Genomic DNA, 13140 nt, shown 5'->3' with positions numbered 1-13140 from the left:
GACTTCGGTAAATCAAACAGTAAACTGTTTACCTGCGCAAATTAAGCAAAATGTGATGTATCAAAAAAGTACTGAAATACAATTCTTTCTATCGGTAATTCGGCATTATCTTTTGCGTAATGGTAGATTAATGCAATAGGTTTTGTTGAGATGCTCGGCATTTTCTCGAGTTTATTCAGTTTAAATAGAGTTTGATATCGCTGACGGAAATATGTAGGTATATACATGTATATATATGATTCATTTCCAAAAAATAAATTGTGTCTTTATTTGTTATAGTGCATGTTTCTTGTGTTTAATTGTTTACAATTTCTATTTACTAACCATATTTGAGTGTTAAGCTTCGAATTATAAGCAAGATACAGGGATTTGCTCACAATTCTATGTTTGTACACAGATCTTAAAAACTAAAGATTAAAAAAGTAAAAAAATTGTCAATATTTATTAAGAAAGAAAAGAAGTCTGTTCTTCCAGAAACCAACTTTAACAACTTATTGTATTGTAAACTTAACCTTTTTTCGTCATTATTACCCCTAATGTACATGTGATCCTTGACTGTGTTTGTGTACATTTGTATAAACTGATTTTGAACCTCAAATACCAATGAACTGGTCTTGAGTGGATAAAAGAATTGAAAATCTTAGGCCATTCTTTTTTTCCATTTTAAATGCTGAATAGGAAATACCAAGTTAAAAATCTTAAGCTGAATGTAATAAACTCATGTGAACAAAATATGACTCAGGCGAACTGTGAGCTCTGTATCTTGCTTATAATTCTACGATTGACGCTGAAATTTTGGTTGAACATTAGAAATTCTATATGAATTAGAGTATGTTAAATACTTGTACAAACAGAATAAAAGAATGATATTCTGTATATACCTACGCTCTGGGACCCCCTCTTTATACAATAAATAAAGTGAAATCTACATCAATTTTGATAGTTTTTCAGACACGAGTAAATAAAAACAACATCTTTAAAACAGTTTCCATAGTTCTGACACATTTCTGTTGCGGGGATAAAGTAATTATCGCTATTCCTAAGAAATTACAGCGGAAAATTATCCTGGTTTGTACGCGAAGTAAATAACAGTCATTTAATTATAATGGAAAAGACAAATAAAATTTTTGAATGTTTTTAATTTGAGGAATTGAGCACAATCTCATTGAGGTGCAATTTTTTTCTTCACATCTATACATGTAGGATTTTTTAAATAAAAAACAATAACTATTATATATATATTTTTTTTGATACAATAACTAGTAAGTAGTTGATGAAAAAAATGTACCTATATGTTTTCATATATTTTGATCGCTTTACAAAGTGGGGGGGGGGGGGCAGAACGAAAATATAGGGAATTGGAAGTTAACAACTTAACAGTGTACCCCTACCAAATGCTTAGTTTTATATCTTGCATAGGATTATCTTATTCTGGAAAAAAATAGTATTTCATGAGGGTACAATGTCAAAGATTACGTGTATGCAAAAATAAGTGTAAAATTCGATTACTTTACAATATTTATTTTTTGTTATTCTACTGAGATACCATATGGCACAATATCTTTTGAACGCCCATTGTTGCTCAGGTGAGCGATGTGGCCCCATGGGCCTCTTGTTTTTTTAATGGCATTCCAATTTTTTACCCGTTATTTTTTCACGTCTTTTAGATTGCATATGCATGTGTTACACTACTCTAGTATATTTGGGCCGACACTACATTGGCCATATGACTGCGAGAGAATTATTACACGTATCTGTATGCACAAGCACGAGTTGTTATACGAGAAGTCATACTACAGTGCTTCTCATTGTTTTTCATTTTAAATCCATGAAAATAGGGCATCATCTAGTAACATACGTGTATTTCTTTACACTTGTGGCAGTTTGTTTCTTGTAAGGATAATGTACATATGTATTTGGGTATCTGTAGAATGGGTTGAATAAGGCAAATGTAAATAATTATTTTTACGACATATCAAAATGTGGGGTTAATATTATTTAGTTAAAGTATGTCGTTGAGAGATTCAGCAAGATTCCAGTTCCGCGAGAGCAAGTCTATTTCCCGAGGCGAAGCCAAGGGAAATAGGCTTGCGTGAAGGGAACTGGAATCTTGCTGACTTCCTCAATGGTATACTTTAACTGTTTTATTATACCGATACAAACAATCAATCAGAAAAAGACCAAATTAATAGTAATTCTTCGTGTATCCAACAAGTTATTACGTCAAAATAAGTAAATTAAATTAAATTGTACGTTCATCGTATAATGAGATAAGCAAGTTATTTTATACAATAAGGATGAATAAGTATAGCTAATCAAAAAGAACGTTGCAACTAGAATTAAATCATATGGTTATGAATAGTCATGATTTTATTCGAAATATTTCGGAATTTTTCCTTTGGTTAACAGATATTACTAGGTGTCCCATATAGGTGTGTATCAATTCATCAAACTGACGCACTTTTTTGCGGGAATCAGTCTGTTTACCAAGATTTTAAAGGAATCAGCGAACTATATCGAATTACTCTCATATAGTAAAAAATAAGCTGAGGTATTATAAATATATATGTGATATGATTGCTCAAAGCTCAAGTGAGCTTTTCTGATCACATTTTGTCTGTCGTCCGTCTGTCTGTCTGTTCGTAAACTTTTTACATTTTCAACATCTTCTCAAGAACCACTGGGGCGATTTTCAACTAAACTTGGCACAAATCATCCTTAGGCAAAGGGGATTCAAAGTTGTGAAAATTATAGGCCAGGCCCTTTTTCAAGGGGAAATAATTTGAAATTATTATGTAAAAAGTGAGAATTTTTCAAAAATCTTCTTCTCAAAAAGCATTTGGTCAGGAAAGGTGAAACTTGTGTGGAAGCATCCTCAGTTATTGTAGATTAAAAGTTGTTAAATTCATGATCCCCAGTATTAGGGTGGGGCCACAATTGGGGGACGGGTCGAAGTTTTACATATAAATATTTAGAGTAAATTTTTAAAAATCTTCTTCTCAGAAACTAATCAGCTAGGAAAGCTGAAACTTGTGAGGAAGCATTTTCAGGTAGTGTAGATTCAAAATTGTAAAAATCGTGATCCCCTGGGGTAGGGTTGGCCACAATGGTGGGGATGGGGGTCGAAGTTTTACATAGGAATATATATAGAGTAAATATTTAAAAATCTTCCGATGAGAAACTAATCAGCCAGACTATTATTTATAATTGTTAATACTTCGGCCCCAGGACAATTATTTGGCCTCACAAGAGGTTCAGAGTTTGATGTAGGTTTATATCCCATACATAAACAATTGTTAAGGATCATTTTGAGAACTACAGTACTCAACATTTGACATGACTATAAAATCATTGTGTTAGATAATGGACTTATGATTATAAACATAAGAATATCCAGGGGGGAAATGGATTTTATTTATACAGGATCTACATGTATCATTGTACATTGTCCAGATAGTTTGTATCATGACTCCTTTAACGATCTCTCATCCTCAGCAAAGTTTGATAGCTATAAATTATCAGGATTTCTTTTATTCGTACCATAAATCTGACTTTTATACAGACAATTTTCTTTTAGTATTCTACTGCTAGTATAACCATCAGTTACAACTGCATGCTTGGTGTAGTGGATCCACGGAGCACTCCCTCTTATATACATCTTGGTATAGAGTGCGAGCCAATCGATGCACCGGATTTTTTTTTTTAGCTCAACTTGTTTCTTTATTCGATTATATCCATCGTAGGTAAATTTACAATAACTTTGTAAAATGCATTGATACTCTCTAAAAAATTCATTTTATATCATTTCATTTATAAAGGTTGAAAGAAAAATATCATTCTTATGATGAAAAATACTTTGAGGCTGAGGATTGGAGAACCTTAATCTGATTTTATCATACCTATTATTCCTCAGGTGAGCGATGTGGCCCATTGGCCTCTTGTTTCGATCAATACGATGATTAAGCTACCCTCGATGTACAATATCCTTCGGCTCGGTGAATATTGTACTTCTATGGTAGCTAAATCATCGTGCTGACCTCAAAAACAGCAGTAATTGTATACTATCGGAAAAAAGAAACTGTGCATTATTTAATATATGAAAAAACATTTAAAAATTACAATGAACAAATTTTATTTTTTGTAATACTGTTAACACATGTATTCGTAACAACATCTCATAACACATTAATGCCAACGTCAAATAACGTCAATTTCCGCTAGTATATAACATTCACCTGCACGTTACCTAGGAGGTCAATTTTATATAAATAGTGCCTGTTTGGGAGGGTAAGAGTTGAAATTGACACCCCTCGAAAACCATTGTGAACCTCCGCTTCGTGCCTGTTTGGGAGGGTAAGAGTTGAAATTGACACCCCGAGAAAACCATTGTCAACCGACGCGAAGCAGAGGTTGACAATGGTTTTCGAGGGGTGTCAATTTCAACTCTTACCCTCCCAAACAGGCACTATTTATTTTATTATACTGAATGTCTTAATTTCAAAGAAAACTTTACTGCTTTTATATAGGAATCACGTGAATTCTATGGCGAACCGTACGCGCATAATTTACGCACATGTAACAATTCGTTGTGTTACCCGTTGCCAAGTGTGTTGCTAACGCTGAGGGTAATAGAACGGATTATCAACGGTGTCTAAACCAATCAGATTTCAGTATTTAACATGAAGGTATAATAAAACATTTGATTTTCTGTAAATGGAACTAAAAATAGATTTTCCCATGAAATATCGCGTTTCTGTATTGTTCGGCTATGGAATCAAACTTAAATCTTCGCTTGATAACACTCACTTTGATATGTCTGTATCAATTCTTTGCTGAATCATATGATAAATGAAAACAATTATTACTGAGTATTGCTGGGTTGTTTTTTTTCGATCAAAATGATGATTTAGCTACCCTTAAGTTACAATATTCACCTCGCTTTCGGCTTGGTGAATATTGTACTAAATCATCGTATTCACCTCAAACACAGCAATAATTGTATAACATTTATGCATTCACACAAAAACAAGAACGAATGATAAAGGTTTAGGAAAAACTTTCCCTTCACTATGACCTATTGCCATCGCGCCTGATTTAGAATTAAATAAGAAGAGTCACAAATCACTCAGTGACAATACTAGGATTCGGCAAAACAGCCTATATCAGCGTCTTGGGGCTTCTCTTTTCCTAAAACAACCCAAAACATGGATTTTGACGATGTTTTAGCAGAATTGGGCTCTTTTGGCAAATACCAAGTAAAAATTTTCCTCCTTATTTCTATACCGTGTGCGTTCCTGGGATTTGGAGCTCCTGCAACGAGTTTCATTTTGGGGGATCATACGCACAGGTAAGCTCTCTCTCTCTCTCTCTCTCTCTCTCTCTCTCTCTCTCTCTCTCTCACACACACACACACACAAACACACACACACACAATAAATTTGGTTGGAAAGCTTTGTTTAAATGTTCTTTCTTTGGTTTTAATTCTAGATGTAAAATACCGTTTTACGACAATGACACATATGCTGTTCAGTCAGAACATCATAGGGAAGCAATTAACAGAACAATACCGAGGGAACCCGATGGAACATATTCATCGTGCACTATTCTTGTCAACGGAACAGAACAAAGATGTTCCGAATGGGTGTACGACCAGTCAACATTCATTCGCACTGTCACGTCTGATGTAAGAGTCAAAAACTGAATTTATTAATAAGTCAAACTAGGAGTTCTTTCATTCGTATAGGTATATAAAAATATTATGAATATTTTATTCTGATTAAAATAATACGATTCATTTTTTAAAAACTTTTTCACATATATAAATAATATAAGGTGTTCAAATTTAGGTCCTGTTGTTACCCCACATGAGTCAAAGATAAGAAAAAAATGCAAAACTAAATATTCTCACTAATATCATATATAATTATATTCATTTACACATTTTATATTCTGATATCATATATATTTTATATTTATCACTTATTTCAGCAATATCGATTTGTTTACTTTAATTACATTTTTTCCTACTTTCCACCAGTTTAACCTTGTTTGTGACTCTGTCGGACTACGCGCACACTTAAAGATCACTTATCTTATAGGATTCCTGGTAGCATCCATTATTTCTCAAATTGGTGACGTGTAAGTATTCTTAACTTCCACAAAAAAAATTAAACGAACAAAAAAACAAAACCAATTAAACTAAAAAAGCTCAAGTATGTATACCGGTAATTTATTCTTAAAGCACAATAATGTTTTTTATCATAGAAAATGTTTGTCCTCGTATTCACTTCTACAATCAGCTTTAAGGTGGTATGGCCTTTTTTGGGACATCTGTCGATATTAATGTGAATTAAAGAACATGATACAATGAAAATACTTTCACCGGTTTAAAATTTTCAAATTTTTCAATATTTAACGAAAAAATACGTTTAAAAATTTTCAAGATCCCCCAACGGGATTCGTATTCGATACTAATATATTCGTAGTGAACGTTCTAACCCACTGCGCTTCATGTTCGCTGTAAGGTGACAACTTTGGGAAAGAAACTATTTATTAAATTACACTTCATTTTATTGTTTATTTCGATAAATAGTACGTCAGAACGTGGAAGTGTCTCATACCAGCCTAAGACGATCTCTTTTTTACATTCATTCCCTATTTGTCCCATATCCATAAATTTTAATCTCTGAATGAAGTTATGATGATTTTTGCAAAGTTAGATTATTATAATCCTTTTTTTCTTGTCAACATTTCTTCAATAAGCATCCTTAGATGATCTGGGTTTTTAATATTAACTTGAATCAGCTTTGGGAGGCGGATCTTGCTGCTGATCCTGTGTACCCTTAAAGTGGCCGCCTCTTTTACCATCCCCTTCTCAGTCAGTCCCGCTATGTTCGGGACCCTCAGGTTCCTGGAGGGGATGTCATCGCTAGCCTTCTACCAACTGTCCTTTGTAATAGGTAAGAATAATGTCCTGAAAAATAGTTATGGTATTCTGTTTTTTGATGACTTTTCTAGCCTTTGGCTACGAAATTTTCATTCAGAGCAGCTCAATACAATCTTTTGTGTCAGCTGATATTTTTAAAATCATCAAAGCTTTATGCTGTTTTCCTTTCAATAACGAAAATGAAACCTTCTGATTTTATTAAAATTTTGATATTAATTATGCCTGAGTAAGAAATACTTGAATTAAAGTTATTGTAACACAGTACAATGCAACAAAATCAAATCTTTTTAAATAAAATCACAAAACACTTCACCCGTGTTATCATTATTTAAACACCTTGTACTTTGATTAAGCCATTGAGCTGGTGGGACCGAGGGAGCGGATCTTTACTGCCAACCTGTCCAAGGTGACCTACTGTATGGGGGAGTTCCTGCTGACCCTGGTGGCGTACTTTGAGAGAGACTGGGTGTACCTCCAGCTCTGGCTCGCTATCCCGGGTGCCCTTACCCTTTTATACTGGGTGTACGTGTTTCTTTTTGCATAACTTAATGTCGACTTCAGTTCGGATAATTCATGAAATCCCTGTTGACATACCCGGTAATCAATATATTACTATAACACACTTTCGTCACGTGGTGTGTATGGTATGTAAATGTATGTCATCGTATGTACAGGTGTATGATAGGTATTCATCATGGAACATATACGTAGTAGACATGTTGTCTCTAATGTACTGTAATTGTGATGTCCTTGTAGACCAGGGTTGATCCCAGAATCCCCCCGTTGGCTGGTGTCACGTGGCAGAATCGGTGAGGCCACGAAGATTATAAAAAAGATGGCCAAAGTGAACAAGACTAAAAAGAATTTTGACAACATAATAATAGCACAGAAGAAGGATAAAGGCATCTGTGTTATCCTGAGAGAGGTGGCCCAGTCCAAAATCCTTGTGAAAAGACTCCTGATAGTGACTGCTAACTGGTAATCTCAACTATTACCATTGAACTATGAATAAATCATAAGAAATGAAGAACACATATACTCTTTAGTTATCATTTTTTTCTGCTGTTTAAGGGTAGTGGCGGCATTCATTTATTATGGTCTGACAATGAACGTCGGATCCCTTGGAGGTAATCTCTATGAAAACTTCTCCCTCCTTGTACTGGTGGAACTCCTTGGATACACTGTCATTTATTTCCTGAATAAGACTGGGAGGAAGTCCGTACATTTACTGGCTATATTTGGGTGTGGCGCTGCATCTATTGGGTCTATTTTACTCATTCTATTCGCAGAAAACTGTAAGTGTGTGTATTAATGTTGCAGTATATGTATATGTATAAGATATATTTGCATCGTAACTATATGAAAATTATAAACATTTGATACAAGAGGCCCTCTGACCTTAATGTTTTTCCTACGATGATTGGTAAATTGTCAGTTATAATCATTTGAATGCAGTCTCCTCATCACAGTCATCATCATGCTTTTTTTTTTGGGGGGGGGGGGGGGGGGCTTTTTTTTCTTCTCTTGCTCCCACAGCATGATACTTTTTTAACTATTTGTTCTTGATTTAGCGATATACTGGTGACATTTTAGCTCACCTGAGCTGAAAGCTCAAGTGAGCTTTTCTGATCACCTTTTGTCCGTCTGTCCGTCTGTCCGTCCGTCCGTCTGTCCGTCCGTCTGTAAACTTTTTACATTTTGAACTTCTTCTCTAAAACCGCTCATCCAATTTCAACCAAATTTGGCACAAAGCATCCTTATGGGAGGGCGAATATAAATTGCAGAAAAAAAGTCCGATCTGTATTCAAAGTGGAGAAAACCTTGAAACTGTAGAAAAAGGGGGGTGCATTTTTAAAAATCTTCTTCTCAAGAACTACCGATTCCAATTCAACGTAGTTTAGCATAAATTATCCTTATGGGAAGGAAAATATAAATTGCAAAAATCAAGGTCTAATTCTGTTTCAAATCTGAGTTATTACGAAAATAATAATAAAGGAAAGGCGTGTTTCAATCAGTTTAATAGCTTCGGGATCGGCATCCGGTAAAATGGGTAGACAAGACTTGGCCAGGGCAAAACAAAAGATTGGCAGTTATTAATCTGCCAATCTCATTAAAATTTCAGGATATTTGATGTACCAGTATATTTGTATTTGCTGTAAATATTGCTGCAAAATAATGCGTATTTGGAATTGACGATTGACGATCTGCCCCGGCTTTTATTTTGCCACAGCACGGGTTTGCATACCCATTTTACCAAGACTCGTATTCCATACTTCTAAAACGAGGTTCTTTGTTTAAAGCAGCCATGACATTATACGAAAAAGGGTCGATCTGACTATGATGAATTTGCTTGTTGTGCAACAGTTCGCGTTCGCGAATGAAGGGAAATTTTTGAAACATGCAAAATATATTGGTGCCGATTTTGTGAAGTAAATTGAGGCTAAATATTTCAATGCGTTGACAGTTTTCACACATGACGTTGGTTCTGCTTTTCGTTTCGTTTTCATTATTTATGCTTTGTAACCTGGGAACTATCGTCTTTATTTCGTGATTTTTACGTATCAAATCAAACAGAGACTTCGGTAAATCAAACAGTTAACTGTTTACCTGCGCAAATAAAGCACAATCTGATGTATCAAAAAAGTACTGAAATACAATTCATTCTATCGGTAATTCGGCATTATCTTTTGCGTAATGGTAGATTAATGAAATAGGTTTTGTTGAGATGCTCGGCATTTTCTCGAGTTTATTCACTTTAAATAGAGTTTGAAATCGATGTCGGAAATATGTAGGTATATACATGTATATATATGATTCATTTCCAAAAAATAAATTGTGTTCTTTATTTGTTAAAGTGCATGTTTCTTGTGTTTAATTGTTTACAATTTCTATTTACTAACCATATTTGAGTGTTAAGCTTCGAATTATAAGCAAGATACAGAGATTTGCTCACAATTCTATGTTTGTACACAGATCTTAAAAACTAAAGATTAAAAAAGTAAAAAAATTGTCAACATTTATTAAGAAAATTTTCAAAGTCTGTTCTTCCAGAAACCAACTTTAACAACTTATTGTATTGTAAACTTAACCTTTTTTCGTCATCATTACTCCTACTGTACATGTGATCCTTGACTGTGTTTGTGTACATTTGTATAAACTGATTTTGAACCTCAAATACCAGTGAACTGGTCTTGAGTGAATAAAAGAATCTTAGGCCATTCTTTTTTTCCATTTTAAATGCTTAATAGGAAATACCAAGTTAAAAATCTTAAGCTGAATGTAATAAACTCATGTGAACAAAATATGACTCGAACCTAGGCGAACTGTGAGCTCTGTATCTTCCTTATAATTCTACGATTGACGCTGAAATTTTGGTAGAATATTAGAAATTCTATATGAATTAGAGTACGTTAAATACTTGTACAAACAAAATAAAGAATGATATTCTGTATATACCTACTCTCTGGGGCCCCCTCTTTATACAATAAATAATGTGAAATCTACATCAATTTTGATAGTTTTTCAGACACGGGTAAATAAAAACGACATCTTTAAAACAGTTTCCATAGTTCTGACACATTTCTGTTGCGGGGATAAAGTAATTATCGCTATTCCTAAGAAAATGTCACAGCGGAAAATTATCCTGGTTTGTTCGCGAAGTTAATTATAATGAAGAAGACAAATAAAATTTTTGAATGTTTTTAATTTGAGGAATTGAGCACATTGAGGTACAATTTTCTTCTTCTGATCACATCTATACATGTAGGATTTTTAAAATAAAAAACAATAACTATTATATTTTTTTTTAAAAAATACAATTACTAGTAAGTAGTTGATGAAAAAAATGTACCTATATGCTTTTATATATTTTGATTGATTTACAAAGTGGCCGGGGGGGGGGGGGGGGGGCAGAACGAAAATATAGGGAATTGGAAGTTAACAACTTAACAGTGTACTCCTACTGAATGTTTAGTTTTATATCTTGCGTAGGATTTTCTTATTCTGGTAAAAAATAGTATTTCATGAAGGTACAATGTCAAAAGTTACGTGTATGCAAAAATAAGTGTAAAATTCGAATATTTTACAATATTTATTTTTTTATTCTACCGAGGGACCATACGGCACAATATCTTTTGAACGCCCATTGTTGCTCAGGTGAGCGATGTGGCCCCATGGGCCTCTTGTTTAAAAAAAGCAAGTACATGTACTGCTTATAAAATATTCATCTTTACTGCAATGTAAAAGTTACTTCTTTATATCGATGCACTTTTTACTTTACAGCAATTTACTGTATATATTCTATACATGGTGATATACTGGCTTTTTCTATACAGCAATGTACTCGTTATTCACTGGTTTCTTCTTCAAAACTAATCACTTGTTACTTTTCACATCGATTCACAAGTTTCTTCTCCAGAGAGATTTATGGTTACATGTACTTCTTTACAGCGAAGTACTAGTTACTTTTTTACAGCGAAGTACTACAGTCAAACTTCTCTAAACCCGGCAGGCTGCAGGAAAAATGGGCCGGTTTACAGGGGGTGCTGGTTTACTGAGGTTCAGTAAAAACTAGCCATTGTCAAGGCAATTATGTCTGTGTTTGATCCATTTATATGAATACAATACATATATAGATATACAGGTATAATGCTGTTTGTAACTTATGTCAATAATATTAGATTTTTTTATTTTATTGTGAAAATGAACTATGCATTTCAATAATGATTGTATAATATTTTACAGTTGATATGTAAAAGCATTGCGCAAACATGATCACAAAGATAGAACACCAACGTTGTACATGTACGTGTGTACAGTTATATGTCAAATATCCCTTGAAAGGACGCTTATATCAACTTGCGTTTACATTGAAACTCTGATAAAATATTTTGGTTTTGGAAACACCTGATATGAAAATATTTTTTGTGTGAATGTAGAATATAATATTAATAGTATAAAAGTTGAAGATAGTTAAAAGCGGTGTGCTGGCTATATATAATTGCAGCGATTCAGTGATTACCTCTTTACAGCAATGTACTGGTTACACATCTTTCTGGCCTTGTTGTCGAGGTTCGGTATATCGGTCTTGTTTGCCGTTCTCTACGTGTACACGGGTGAACTGTTTCCTACTGTTATAAGGAGCATTGTGATGGGGACTGTTAGCATTGGTGCCAGAATAGGGTCGATGATCTCCCCTTACCTCTATGACGTGGTAAGTACGCTGCAAACCATATCCGTGCACCGACAGAATTTTGTTTGTTAAAAAAAAACTTATTTTATGTTATAAAGTTTTAATTTGTATATTCCGTTTAGTTTGACGGTAAGATGGGTAAGATGTTACCTCTTATCACGTATGCTGTGATAACAATCGCTGTGGGATTGTGTTCAATACGATTACCGGAAACCAATAACCGGAAGTTGACTGCAACCATCCAAGATGTTACGATCAGGTAGGGAACAACCTCCACTTTTTTTACTTGAGAGTTAAAAAAGCTGAAATTTTACTCCATAGTGTATTGAAAAAAGATCTTCGTAGTATTAGGACAATAATTTGTGAAACACACGTAAAAAAGGAAAACATGCCTGTGCATGGTGACATTGTTTATGTAATGCATTTAATATTTACAATGTAAAGCATTAATTAGTAATTTCTTATGAATATTTTTTTTGTTAAGTAAGCAATATTTCTTTAGTATACCTTTATTGTAGTTTTTGTAAATGAAGTTTGCATCATAAATTATATATGGCAAAAATACGTTTTGATTAAATAGTGAAGGGCAGCATAAGGAGATCCAAAAAGAGGGGCCGGTAGATACATTACCACTGACCTTCAACCCCACTGCATAGATTGTCAACGTTCAACCATTGGTTTTATGCTTCCATCATGAGAAACACATCTTTATTTGTTTACATTGTATTCTGCACTATAAAACCACGAATGTTAATACATGTAATAAAAATAATGTTGATATCTGACGTAACATATATTATATAAACAGATCATATCTGTCTTATATGTGAAACTTTTGTTGATGTTTGTGTAAAGTTGAATTGGCAAAACGAGAGAGAGAGAGAGAGAGAGAGAGAGAGAGAGAGAGGGAGAGAGAGGGGGGGGCGCGTTGCTGTGTCTCTGTGCATGTACATTATACCCGCTTCGTTTATCCTCGACAATAAAATTGGCTGAAATAGTTTTA

At 34.0% G+C, this 13140-nt stretch overlaps 1 protein-coding gene across 1 annotated transcript; it reads left to right on the top strand.

Moving 5' to 3' along the window:
- The first annotated feature begins 5110 nt into the window (after positions 1-5110).
- On the top strand, positions 5111-13140 carry LOC105318776 (organic cation transporter protein). Its single transcript, XM_011416049.4, has 10 exons — positions 5111-5347; positions 5488-5683; positions 6038-6138; positions 6805-6959; positions 7300-7468; positions 7703-7924; positions 8018-8241; positions 11977-12158; positions 12260-12396; positions 12718-13140. Exons 1-10 carry the CDS (start codon positions 5205-5207, stop codon positions 12791-12793), a joined length of 1605 nt encoding a protein of 534 aa, XP_011414351.3. The 5' UTR covers positions 5111-5204; the 3' UTR covers positions 12794-13140.

The sequence above is a fragment of the Magallana gigas genome, chromosome 10 (assembly GCF_963853765.1).
Source record: "Magallana gigas chromosome 10, xbMagGiga1.1, whole genome shotgun sequence".
Lineage (NCBI taxonomy): Eukaryota > Metazoa > Mollusca > Bivalvia > Ostreida > Ostreidae > Magallana > Magallana gigas.
The sequence above is the reverse complement of the archived record's forward strand: the minus strand, read 5'-3'. Positions and strand labels throughout refer to the sequence as shown.